A 14,212-nucleotide genomic window follows, 5' to 3' on the forward strand; every position below is an offset into this window, starting at 1 on the left:
GCTTCCATGTTCAACTAACTGTAGTTTGCAATGTTCAAACACGGATATGTTGTGTTTAGTTTAAACTGCGGTTGGTTTGAACTAAGCCAACTTCAAATGATGGATTGCAATCGTAGCCTTTTCAGATAAACCATAGTTAAGTCTTAACTGCAGTTCCTGGTTCAGACAGAACGACAGACAGTTCGTTAAAAATGGAAACTCCTTCGGGAGGAAGTGTAGGATGAGAATTCAGTCAATCAGTAAGCAAAGGCTTCCTATCTCTTCGCAACCACAGCAGAGGAAGAAAGTGGACAGGGAGCAGGTTGTGCATGCAACTCTAAACTGTTACAAACCATGAACAAAACGATGCAAACAGAACACTTAACCAGGAAAACAAACCACGATCAAGCATTCTGTGTTTATGCAGCCAATGTTGGTTATAGAAATTGTGTGCCACTGGCAACCCAGCACCAGGCACTTTGTGTATATGTTAGTGTACAGCACAGGGTTTTTTCCTACTTTTCAGGATGAAGCAATGATTATCATCAGTTTGTACTTTGTCTGGGGCTAAAATCTACGCATCATCTTCATGCTTACCTTTACATGTCTTCCATGTCAAAGCAGCCTGTACTTTGGCTACTTGCCTACCCAGAGTTTGTAAAGTTTGTAAAGTGTGTTGAAATGGCATCTCACAGCCTACCACTTTGGTTATTCTAATTTATTTTAATATTCCACAGAAACAGCATTTAGTATCCGGTGTGATATGAAAGTTAGATGGCCATTACTGCAGAGGGAAATCAGTACTAAGTTACAGGAGTTTTCCTGTTATTGTCCTGGCAGCATTCTGAAAACAGGAATTTCAGCAATTGTCTTTGGAACTGGAACAAGAACATAACAGATCTAAGCAGGTTAGGGAACAAAATAAACCTATAAACTGTATTAGGAAAACATAAGTCTTGCCGCATTGTAACATAACTTATTGAGAAACAACAGCTGGATTGTGAGTGAATAATAGGAAATCTCTGCTAGATATTTTCAGACACTGTCAGATATATGCAAACATGGAACTGCATAGGGGTTAACTGTGTGTGTGTGTGTGTGTGTGTGTGTGTGTGTGTGAAAAACCTTAAGTACAGTGCTGAGATGATTGCATGCAAGCAATTACAAGACCGTGTTTGATGTTCATTTATTTTCTTAAAAAGGAAATTGCTTTTGCTTTTGCCTAATCCATTCTGTGGATCACTTGTTGCATTGTTTGCAGTAAGGTAAGGTAAAGGTACCCCTGCCCGTACGGGCCAGTCTTGCCAGACTCTAGGGTTGTGCGCTCATCTCACTCTATAGGCCGGGAGCCAGCGCTGTCCGAAGACACTTCCGGGTCACGTGGCCAGCGTGACAAGCTGCATCTGGCGAGCCAGCGCAGCGCACGGAACGCCGTTTACCTTCCCGCTGGTAAGCGGTCCCTATTTATCTACTTGCACCCGGGGGTGCTTTCGAACTGCTAGGTTGGCAGGCGCTGGGACCGAACGACGGGAGCGCACCCCGCCGCGGGGATTCGAACCGCCGACCATGCGATCGGCAAGTCCTAGGCGCTGAGGTTTTACCCACAGCGCCACCTTGCAGTACAGTATCTTAATTATCACTTCAGGTTTTGTTGCTTTATTAAGCAAGAATAATTGGGCCAGCTCTGATTTTGAATTCAGCAGATTAATAAAAAGCCATGTTGATGCCTGAATCTGTTCTTTCCCCCAACTTCATTCTCTTTATTTTATTATATAAATACTATATAATAGTGTGTGTGTGTGTTTATATACACAGACGTATGCAGGTGGTGCTGTGGTCTAAACCACGGAGCCTCTTGGGCTTGCTGATCAGAAGGTCAGCGGTTTGAATCTGCATGACTGGGCGAGCTCCCGTTGCTCTGTACCAGCTCCTGCCAACCTAGCAGCTTGAAAGCACACCAGTGCAAGTAGATAAATAGGTATCGCTGTGGCGGGAAGGTAAATGGCATTTCTGTGAGCTCTGGTTTCCGTCACGGTGTTCCATTATGCCAGAAGCGGTTTAGTCGTGCTGGCCACATTACCTTGAAAGCTGTCTGTGGACAAACGCTGGCTCCCTTGGCCTGAAAACGAGATGAGCGCCGCAACCCCATAGTGTCCTTTGATTGGACTTAGCCATCCAGGGGTGCTTTTCTGGCATAAGGCCCTGTTCCTCTTTACTAAAGACCTTAGAAGGCAGACAGGTAAAGAGACAAAGCGCCTTCAAGTGCCCTTTCCTAAACAGTTTAGGGCAAAGGTTCCCAAACCATGGGAAACATCTGGAGTGCCACAGGTTCTCTGTCTCTGAGTTAGGTATATGTTACTGATAGGGCCTGCTTAGTGGTGGTGCCTTAGTTATGGAATTCCGTCCTCTTCTAGTACTAAATTTGATACATTTGATGAGCCAGGTAATGTTATTCAAAACATACATTGTTAGCTGTGTTTAAAATGTTTTATTTAAAGGTAGGCTTTTTTTTAAACAGAAATAAAGATACATGCCCCTCTGTGCATATCCCCGTAACCGTGTAACGATGATTATATAAAGCAGGCTCTTACAAGAAAGAAAGCTGTTGTCATTTTTACACTGAAATATAAATTAGGTATAAATTAGAAGTAAAATAGATCCTGAACCTTATTTTTCATATGTTTTGGAACGGGCTCTACATCAGCAGTCCCACTGAACACAGTAGGCCTTATTTTTGTGGAAGCATGCATAGGGTTGTGCTAAAAGGATTTTAAATTTTGGAGTACTCGCTCGCTGCTAGCCCTGCCTTTTAATCAGGGAGCAAGTGTTAATCTGAGATTAAGACTTTAATCAATCATTCATACCAGTTAATTAATTAAAGCTTCTGGCCTTTGTTCTTTCCTTTGCTGATGTATCTGGGTTACATTGGGTTCTGCACTGGTGCATGTGGAAAATAAGTGATTAAAACGGAACAAGCAAAACCACCCAAATATAAAACCCATAATATTTCCAAGAATATTAAGAACCGGGCTCCGGCAATTCTTCAGGGAAAGGGACTTCCACAATTTGTAAGCCAGAGTGATTCAACCAGCTATAACTGAAAGGTATACAGTACAGTGGTACCTCAGGTTACATACGCTTCAGGTTACAGATGCTTCAGGTTACAGACTCCCCTAACCCAGAAATAGTACATCGGGTTAAGAACTTTGCTTCAGGATGAGAACAGAAATCGTGTTCTGGTGGCGCGGCGGCAGCAGGAGGAGGCCCCATTAGCTAAAGTGGCACCTCAGGTTAAGAACAGTTTCAGGTTAAGAACGGACCTCCGGAACGAATTAAGTACTTAACCTGAGGTACCATTGTATGTAGTTTCCATCAGGGCCCCCCAAGTTCAATTCCAGATGACAACAACAACAAGGATCTCAGGTAGCAGGACCAACAAAGATCTTCACTTGAACCTTCAGGAGTCCTACCAGTCAGAGTAGACAACACTTGGTTGCTGTGCTTTCATTTGTTTTGAAGGAGGAGGAAGGAAGCAACGTGAAAGATCTCTGCTTAGGATAGTAGAGTTGATGCAAATCAGAGTAGGTAGTATCAAGTACCGTACTCTGACATGGTGGCTTGCTGTGTTTCCATAGTGGCCCCTCGGCAGCTCAGCAAAACTCCTTTCCTATCTTCTGAGATTGCAAAAATAAAAATAAAAGGGATTGGTAAGCACCTGGAAGGCACAATAACAGGATAAATCAACTTGTATCTAAAGCTGCACATAATCCTACCTTGAATATATATTCCAAGACAATTGGTTGTATTCAGCTAGGCTTTTCTCAGAGCAGAACTATTGAAGTCAACATACCTAAACTAGTCATGACCATTGATTTCAGTGGGTGTACTCTGAGTAAAGGCTAGCTGAATACAGCCCATATGTAGGCACACTACATTAAAAAAACCCCAAAACTACTGTTGCTGATGCTGCCAATCAAAGCAGATTTGGACCTTTAAACAGCTAGTGTGAGAGATGAAAAATGGGTTTTCCAGCAGCAGCAGCTGCTGCAATATATATATATAAATACTCTTCAGAGATAACCCACCAGCCTTATAAAGCAATAAAGGAAAGAAAACAACATTTCAACAGAGATCCTAATAGCCATAAAATTCCAAAAATGGAAATGATTTGCTTTCATTACATAAAGTGTCCGTTAGAGCTTCAAATAACGAAATAAACGTTGAGAATGGAAAGCTTCCCTGTTGAACTAGTCTCTGTTTACGTTTCAGTAATCCAGGCCATAAAAGCAGTGTGGTGCAAATGCTCCGTTCTTAGGAAGCTCTCAGAAGACCAAGGGACCACACAGCGCTCCCCGTATAGAATATTTACATTTTGAGCAGTGCATCTGTACCTCTGGCTTTCAGCCATGGTGGCGGCAATTTAGTCTCGCCACCTGGCTGTCAAAATATTAGAAAATTTGACTCAAGAATGGGATAGATGGCTCAGGTGTTACTTTATAATCTTTGGACTTTAGTTCAGTAAAGTTTCTTTAAGAAACTAACAACATGGCAAGGTGCTCAAAATGTGCTGCAGTGATTGAACTTTAAAGGTAAGTAGAAACGTTAATAATTTGGGAGGCCAGAGGGGTGGGGAGGTTCAGGGTAGAGGAAGTAGAAAAATATGCATAAACTAAATCGGCCGCTGTACGTATTATTTTAGTTTCATTTCTGAAAAGAAATTGTAAGATGTTGTATGTGCACTGTAAGTTTATTTTGTGCAGAAGAATAGGTTGTGGATTACTGACTTGAGGATACAGTAACCAGGCTTAACATATAAAGGCATTTTAATATTTTCTGGAATGCTCTTTGGATTTCATTACCAAGGAATGTGAACAGTAAAAGTTGTCTATCCTTTTTAGGACCTCTTTAGAAGGTAGTTGCAACAAAAGAGCAGTAAAAGATGTTTAACCTTTTTAATACTCTTAGGTGAAATCTGAGCATATTATACATTTCAAAATTTGAAAAATGCAGTCATTACAGTCACTTATTACTAAAATGCAGCCATTATCTGACTAGCTTGTAGCAAAGAAGAAGAAAAGTTGGTACCATTGGGGAATAAAACTGGGCTAATGTGGGTAAGAAGAACCTTAGAAAGTTTGAAGCTACAATAAATTCTCTATTTCAGAGAAGTTGTTGCATGCATTAATGTCTGCAGCGGTACTGTTCAAATCCTATTATTTCCTCTGAACTGTTCAATCCAGTATTTTTCTTGTAAATACAGATGGGATTAGTCTTACTGAACTGAAACAATATTAGATAATGCTGTGTTGGATAAGAGAGCTGTGGTACTCGATCACACATTTCCAATCCAAAAGCTGGGATTCAGAGAGCGAATCTAGGTTTTGTAAGTGCCCACTTGGTCTGCCAAGGGGGGACGGGAGGGGAGGCTGTTCTCTTAGCCCAAAGCCCCTTTAGACATGTGGGATGTTGCTTCTCAGTTATTCTGCTCCTGGCTTGAGTCTCCATTAGGCTACAAAATGCATCAAGTTTCCTTTTGATGCCTTTCCTCCCCTTAACACTTTCACAGATTTGCTTCCTCCCAACTGCAACCCCTTGTCTCCTTGTGTATTTTTGGAAGGGCAGACAGAGAGGCTGTCTGCATCATCAGTGGGAGAAATCAGTGAGTCATAGCGCTCAGTTTATGAGGAGCATTGTTTCATTCGAATCTCTCTTGCCAAGATGCTGACAGGGAATTTGAGTCATCAGCAGCAAACAAGCTGTAAAGAACTTGAATCTGTAGGATAGAATGGCTTCGGGAGGGAAGGAGGAAGGCAATCACTGATAATATCCACAGCTTGGGATACAGTTTTCGAGAAGGGTTGTGCTGGTATTATTATTTTGCCCAAGTATCTGAATCTTCACCGCAACCTTGTACAGTATTCATATTCTTGCCTGCAGGTCTAATGGAAAATTCTGTCTGCAGTCTGGTTCTTTATGTGTGGTTTATTGCAACTGAATTGTTTGGGTTCAAACTGGAGACAACTCTAGGGTGTTGTTTCCCAGGTTTCTGATAGCTGGTGCACTGACTTTATTTTTGAATTTTGGGGGGAAGCATTTGATTTTTCACTTTCCGGCAATAAATGTTTTGGCCGTACAGGTGGAACTTGCATGCTGTCAGAGACTGCCTTTGTACAGGTTAGATTATTTTGTCCATCTAGACTAGCGTTGCCAACTCTGACCGGCAAGAGATGTTCGGTGTTTCACTCAGAGGTGTTTCCAATCACCTGCTACCTGATCCCTTTTTTAACTGGAGAAATGGCAGGGGGTTCTGCTGCATGTGAAGAGTGTGTTCTCTCGCTGATATATAGTTCCTCCTACTAATTCTATTAAATACCTTGTATTATCTGAAATAAGGTTGTGTTACGTTAAATGTGAAGGCTATTCACTATGATGTTCTACCTCCACGATTGGAGGCAATATGCCTCTGTATACCATTTGCTGGGAATTAAGAGTGGGGTGAGTGCTGTTGCTCCCGGGTCCACCTTGCAGGCTTTCCAGAGGACCAATCAGCCTGGAAATTACTGATCTAGGGGCTTATTCATGTGGCACTATTCTCTACATGCAAGCAGTCCTAACTATCTACGGGAATAGACTGTCCATTGGTCATTTCTTCTCCATATCTGGCCACTAGGGAATAGATTATACCCTCCCCGATTCTTCTGCAGTTAGTGATAAACCAAAATGTAGGATCTTGCTTTCAATAACTAGTTTTATTTCCTTGTCATCCCTTCTTCGGGTTGTGTTTCGGTATATGCCAAAAGTATAATTCTGCAAAGGAAAAGAAAAGTGTGATGAAACATATGCTCCGTCCGGTTAATGTTTTCCTTAATAGCATCTTCAAATGAAAGCAGGATATCACTTTCCTGTTTGTGTGTGCACTTTTTTTTAATAAACACAGCTCTGATCAAAACCTTGCAAAAATACATTGGATAGAGTTGCACTATGGGGGGCGAGGGGGGGGGAAGTTCAGAAAATGTATTTTGTAATGCCACATTGCATGCACTGTATATTAATGAGCGCCTAAGCACCTGCTACCTGCATTTCCCTTTTGAAACCTAAATTTAAAAAACAACAGCACTGGGATGAATATGACCAAAGAAAGGGGACTGGGTCACTGAGTGAAGTATTTAAACTAGGTGGGGAAACAAAGCAGCTTTCTAATTCTTCTGGGGGAGGTTAATTCCAGTCTTCTTTCTGTGCTTTGTTGCATGTAGTCTCAGTAGTGCTTGGAAAATTCATTTTTAAAAAGGAATTCGTTGAAGATCGAAAAAAGGAAATTAGTTCCAGTTCATCCTTTTGCAAAACAAACCAGTTCCAAGTTCATCCGATGAACTTTTTTAGTTCACCCTTGGCAAATTCTCTTTGGCTTTCAGAATGTTACAAGCTGCTGTGCTAAAGTACTGTATAGGGTCCAAAGGTAAATCAGGGGGGCACACACAAGTAATAAGATAGCTGCTATACATAATGTTAGCATAATTGTATTTCTGTACTAGAAAAGGCTTACCCTATTTAATTTGTACCAACCATACAAGTGTTAAAGACACAGCGCATCATCCACTTTCTTCCTGTATTTCTTGCTGCAAGCTGCTCCTGTGGGAAGAGACACAATCTCTTCTGCAGGCAAGAAAACAATTTATAATCAATATCATAGTAAAATAGAAGCCAGTCGGGTTTCCTGCGATCTGCATTAAAATAAAAAATCTTAGCAGATGTGATGTGCTCTTGTCCCTCAAAGACGGCAAATATTTTTCCCCAATGTGATGTGAAAACTGTGAAATTCAGTATCTCAGTCTATTGTGGCTTTGCCATTGCTACCGCCTTACTGTTACCAAACCAAACGTTGCAAGGATGTGGAAGCAACAATAGTGGTAGAATCCCCCATTTTATGCAATTCCTAAAGCACCAGAGTCCACCCAGGACCTACACCTGGCAGCCCTATGACCCCTTGCCTCCCACCAGGCCTTCTTTTCTCAACTATGCTTCCCTCACCTGATGCTCTTATATATATCCCCCAACTTCCTTCCGCTATGTGGCTCTGGGCTCTTGGCCACTTAGGCTTCTTATGCTCTAAGGCCTTATCCCCATCAATGCAGCCCATCCCACATAGATTTCCTTTCAGTAAACCCTATATGAGGTTTTAAGTCCAGGCAGACAGATAGCTATCCCTTCCTTAAAAATAAATAACCTGGACGGTGAAGCTTTCCTTGCCGAATTCTTGGTCCTCTGAGCATTTGCGGTGTTGTCTTCCATCACATCAGCTCAGCCAACTGCTGAGAATGCCAATAATATTTTCAGCTTAAACTTCAGTGGGATGAAAAGTCTCATTTGCTCGCTTGAGCAAAGGGACTTAGTTGCTTGAAGTACCTGCCTTATGTCCTGAGGCTGGAATCTCTGAGGTAGGAAACAGGAATGTGCAACGTTGGCTGCTGATAACAGAAGCCGATGCAGCGCCTCTAGATTGGCTGGTCCTGGTGAAAATGCTAGGAGTCTGCCCTTCTATTTACTGCATCCCTGGCCTCCAGGCTCCAGCTTCTAGTAGCTGAATTAAGAGACCCTGGTCTGAAGCACACATCTAGATTCAGACCCGAGAATAAAGCAGAATATGAATTGGGCTATACTGGGGCAATTGTCTTTAATGAAAAGACTGCCAAAATAAAATTAAAATCCATATCGCGACCTATGCTTAAACATTTTAATCCATTTATCAAAGCAATACACTAAGGTTCTAATCTTTTTCTTCTTTGGGGGGGGGGGGGGCTTCATGCAGCTGAGCACATAGGGCTTGTGCATTTCGTTTTACCTGTCAGAAAGCTCATCCCAGCCGTAGTGCCGAAGGGATAGAAATGTTGTCTTTTTATAGCTTGATCGTGGGAAGTACGATGTGCTTCTGCTTTGCATTTTGTCTTGAAATAGTGCTTGGAAGCTTAGCCAAATGTTTATATTGTCATTTAAATAGTTCACCAACAGTTCCAAATCTTTTGTGTGCCCTTCATGCCTGATTAAAGAATCCCATTAATAGTTGAGGAAATGCTAATTGGTAATGTCTTTTGCCAGCCATTACGTCCCAAGCATTCTATATAATCCACTGTTGATTAACTTAATGAAGGCTGATGTAGTTTTGTGTGGCGGAGTATCTGAATGACAATGCAACCCTCTCGGTTCTTGGAATCTCCACCCGTCGGTATAAACTACTCTGGGTGTTTAGTTGCCAAAAATGTTTCCAGTGTAAATTAGATTTTTCTAGGCAGAATGAACGTAATATGCTTTCAATTGTTTGTTCATTACGATCATCAAGACAAACAGTGGCAAAGTGTATGGTACCTCAACTTCAGCAGGCAGGCTGTGTCTTCATTCAAGCTCTTATTGATTTCCCTTTTCTTTCCTTGGCAGGTGACATCACACAGAAGGGCTATGAAAAGAAGAGATCAAAATTAATTGGGGCCTACTTGCCACAACCTCCGGGTATGTAAAAACGTACAAGCAATGCATGGAGCTGTCGTGTGTATTGATCATTAAGCCAGAATATTAATGTGTGTCTTTGGGGGAGATTATCTGAGGCACAAAGGAGCCTGTCGCTGTCATGCAATGGATGTAGATTTCCCCACCAGCCGATTCTCATGTAGAAATGTGCGTCTCCTTGTATAATTAAGTGGTTGGTGCGCATACTGGGTGAGATTTCAAATTCCTTTTGGTAAACTTTCAACAACGAAAGAAGCAAACTATTTAGGAATAAACACTTGAACCAGAGGGCAAACATTGAACATAAACATATAAAATAGGCAGAAGGATCCCCTCCCCATTTAAGATTTCACTTGTGGAAACCCAGAAGTAGTGATCACCAGCAGGAATGGATTCAGAAATGAATCATGCATGCAGCAAAATCCTAGTCAATTAGGATTAAAGTGGCTTATACCTAGGCACTCCAGCGTTGCAAGGCTGTGGGCCGCAACTATAATCATTTTGGGGTGAAGCAAACTTTAATAGGCGTGCATACAACAAATGAAAAGGAGTTGGGATGACTCCGGCACCAAGATCATGCAACTTTGGGGGGTCTTCTGTTTTTTCTTCTGACTGTTCTCTGATGCAACGGTACATGACCTTGTACAATTGACGAGGCAGGCTCTACCGTTTTGTGGGATAAGGATAAGAAGTTCTTGCCCTTATTTAAAACATAATTACATGGCATCAAGTTTCATTTCAGAGGCAAGATGCCTCATATTATCAAATGCTGACAGCAAAAGAACGGGGATGGCTATATCCATCTTGGCTTGCATCTCTGGGATATCCAGATAACCAATATCAGAGAGAGTATGGTGGGCTAGATGGAAGGTTGGTCATATCCTCCATGATGATAATTTCTTCTTCTTAAATAAATGGGATTTCTTTGCTTGGGGCTAGGTTGCCAAGTAAAGAGCATACCACATTAACATTTTCATTCCCCAGGCCTAATAAACTTGAACTGGGTTATTCCAAATGCTCTTTAAAAGGGGGTGAAATACATTAGGGTACAGACTCTTCCACTCATGTGTACTAATTTCCTGGAAAGTATGCAAACTGACAGGGAAAATTATAATTGGATATATATATGAAAGTGTGTTATAAGTTCTATTTATATTTTTTAAAAATGGGAGTCATGTAATATATAGATATAGCTATATAAACACAATATCCAGTTCCCATGTTCTGGAGTGGCAGAACATGTAGTCTTGTTGCAATAGAGTCACTGTGGTCGAATTTCCAATATTTTTAAACACCCCATCATTAAAAGCTGCTTTTCCCTTTGGCAATTTATCCTTGATTCATGATATGTTGAGACATGAGGGGAGACTCGGCAACCCCCCTGCTTTTTCACTTGCTGTGGCTGTGGCACCACAGGGCATTCTGTTCAGGTCAGGCTTTGAATCCACAGGGTGCTAAGACAGACAAGAGTGGCCACTATCCTTAAGTTGTAGTTACCCAATAGCAGGTCTTCCAGGCAGGGAGCCCAAGTTCAAGTTGAACGTGTTGGCTGACTGAAACAGGGTCAGACTCATGCCTGCTTCTCACCTGAGGTGGTGAAACTTAGTACTGTGGATGGGGGTTCACATAATGAAATGTAGCTCCAATCCAAATCAAATCAAAACTCTCCACATAGAAAACAGGCCTAGTTTAAGCTAGAACTCTTCTCCTTGATATCTAGTTTTTAATGTAGAATATATTTTGTTTAGAGAGGAGAAATTAATCATGTGGACACCACACCTCCTTAAATAAAGAAAATAAAAGCTAGCACACCAGGAATAGGGAGCCTCTGATTCTTCAGATGTTGTTGGACTCCAACTCTCCTCACCCCGACTTTTGATTTGGTTGGCAGGGGCTGATAGAAGTTGTACTCCAACATCTGGAGGCCACAGGTTTACTATCTCTGCACTACACGGAGTATACAAAGCCCAGTGCCTGTTTCTCATTATCTTGTTGCGTTAGGGCTTCTTCTTCAGTATAATGTAGAAATTAAAGTTAGCAATTAAGTTTAAGTGGAAATAATCAAGCCTTTCCTCCTTGTTCTCTTGATCCTGCAGGTACAAGCTTGGAAATAATACTGAAAAGTTTTGTACATAAGTGCACACAGATGTATAATCAGAACTGTATATGTTGTCCAGGGTTGAGAGAAAAAAAATCTGTGCCAAGATAATAGAAATTATACACTAGGAAAACTCAGTTATACCACTTATTTATATTATTCAATTTATGCAAACATAATTTTGTCTTCTTTCCATAGATCATCCTGCCATTTTAAACACTCTGCATAATTTAATTTAATTTGCTTTTGCCAGTCATGGGAACAGATAAGGAACTGTAATGAAGGGTATTAAATCCCCGATCCCAGCCCCTAGAAAACTTGCTCCATCACTGCTCTGTCTTTCGAGAGCTCAGCAACACTATTAACACACTTTAATACATATATACGTAACAAGAAAGGCTATAAACTTGTTTTTTATAAAACAAAGTTATAAGGATGCTGTTGAAGCAAATGTTCACTCTTGTGGAAATGTGAAAAGGACAGAGGGTACCCCTGTTACAGTATGTTGTTTTTATTGTGCCAACAAGATGAACATACGTTAAAGTTACAGCCTGTTTTTTCTTAAGAGTCAGAAGTTCTTTAATGTGTTTGTAGTATTGTTCGTTCCTATATATGTGTCTCCAGTACTTTCCAGACAAAATTGGTGTTTTCATACGATGGGAGACTTGCTTTACCCTCAATTCATAAGAAGGGGCAATTGTCGCCCCCGCCCCCCGACAAATTGTCATTAAATGCAAGTGGAGTTGCAGAATGGTTGGAGCCACGGTCTGCGGCCTGTTTTAATCATTCGTTCGTTCGCCATAATCCCTTGGGAAATGGAAGCATTGATAACATTGGGTATTTGACCTCGCATTTCAGAAGAGACTTTTTTGTTTATCTTTAAAATGATGTGGCTGAATTTACCACATAGATTTTTTTTGGGGGGGGGAATGGGGACGGGAAGGTTGGGGTAGGATGCTTTCCCCCTTTGGTGCAAACGTGCCCACCAGACTGACAGTAAAACCACAAGGCAGTTCCCCACTGTCCCAGCATCCAGTCCTCTTGCTGCTGCTTTGCTGACATTACAAACACCAATGTTGGCAGAGTGGGAAATTGATTCTGTGGCTCCATACTGTAGTGTTTGTATGTGCCTGGGGTGTGTACACGTGTGTGTGTGTGTGCCCGCGTGTGGGCTTGCGTGTGCGCACACATTTCACTGCATGGGGGCAGAAGCTCCATCCGTTGCTGTAACAAATGTAAAAAAACTAAAACGTGACTTAATTAGTTTTTTTCAACTTGTTACAGCGGCGAATGGAGCTGCTGCGGTTCGGTGTAGACTACAGCACAATGAAGGGGCCACGAGAAGGACGCTGCGCACTAGCAACATTGGGGTCTGTGACATCCGGGAAGCAGCAGCTAGAGAGCGCACAGCCCCACACAACACAGCGGCAAACCGGCCTCTCTTTTACTTTCGCTTTGGTGAGCACAAAAAATATATGCATATCTTTTTATATATCTATGTGTGTGTTTTTTTTAACAAGCCTATTAAGAAAGGTATTATTTCATCTGATTTTTTTTTAAGGGCTTTGGGATATATATTTGATGTGGCTAGTTGAAGAGGTCAAATAATAAAAGGGCACCCTTGAAGTCCCAGAACTGTAACACACACCGCCTGTTTCCTTACAAGAAGCACATGTCTCTGGTGCAGATCACATGCGGACCCAATATACAAAAGAGCATGATCTGCAGTTGCTATTTGCTGGGCCGCAGGAACACCCGCATTTCTGCTTCTGTTACTGAGTGGTGAAAATGAAGAGTTTTATTTGTGCATGACATCACAAAGCCCTTTCTCAAAGACAGCTGCAAAACACAACTTCTGATGCAAGAACTGGCTTGGCGGGGAGGGGAGAGGAATTAAGATGCAGGAAGACATGAATGTCTATATGATGGGTTTGCTATTCCTCCATTCTCGGATCCTTTGGTATCGGCAGCACCCATGACCCCTCCCACGTGGCAATAAAACTAATAATAATAATAATAATAATAATAATAATAATTTATTATTTGTACCCTGCCCATCTGGCTGGGTTTCCCCAGCCACAAATCCTTCCTCAACACAACACGCTGTCATCTGCACTCTCCCTGTCCCATCTCATGCCAAAACAGCTGCTCAAACAGCTTGCTGTCTGAATTTTACATTTGCTGGCAACTTTGGGGGGCTGTTTTGATCCCCAACTTCCTTCCCCTGTCGCCCAGCTTTTGATGGTATTTTCAGCATAGAACATACCACCGCAAACAGCTGTAGGCGCTGACTGTTCGTTGCTTTCATGTTGGAAGGTGTCGAGGACAATAAAGCCTTTGTCTTAAGACCTGAGGAATTATAACTTCCTTATAATTCAATGATGAGTCAGGATTCCCACCTCCCTTTTTTTAACAAGGTGGGATGCTTATAGTAAAGCTATACAGCTCTCTTTTTGATGAATCAGTGGCTAAGACTCAGGCATGTGAACCCAAAGGCCATCAGTTCACTTTGCCTTGAACTTTGCCTTAGGGCAGGCATTATCAGTGCCAGCGTTGTCTTTGAGGTTGCTTTTAGATGGACAAAGGGGAACAAAATTAGAGAGCATTCAGGAAAGGATTCCTTTTGCATTGTCTCAC

General features: G+C 41.8%; 1 protein-coding gene across 7 annotated transcripts in view; it reads left to right on the forward strand.

The window, feature by feature from the left end:
- Positions 1-14,212, forward strand: part of DIP2C (disco interacting protein 2 homolog C) — a 293,236-nt gene that overhangs the window by 160,623 nt on the left and 118,401 nt on the right. For 4 of the 7 annotated variants that reach the window (XM_083406060.1, XM_083406057.1, XM_083406058.1 and 1 more), the window contains exons 2-3: positions 9,409-9,480; positions 12,860-13,033. In XM_083406060.1, the coding sequence (XP_083262186.1) occupies positions 9,409-9,480; positions 12,860-13,033 (246 nt within the window). The remainder of the gene's footprint in view (positions 1-9,408; positions 9,481-12,859; positions 13,034-14,212) is intronic. The other 3 variants (XM_083406061.1, XM_083406062.1, XM_083406063.1) reach the window with 1 other exon arrangement.

The sequence above is a fragment of the Podarcis tiliguerta genome (assembly GCF_965153285.1).
Source record: "Podarcis tiliguerta genome assembly, chromosome: 12".
Taxonomy (NCBI): Eukaryota; Metazoa; Chordata; class Lepidosauria; order Squamata; family Lacertidae; genus Podarcis; species Podarcis tiliguerta.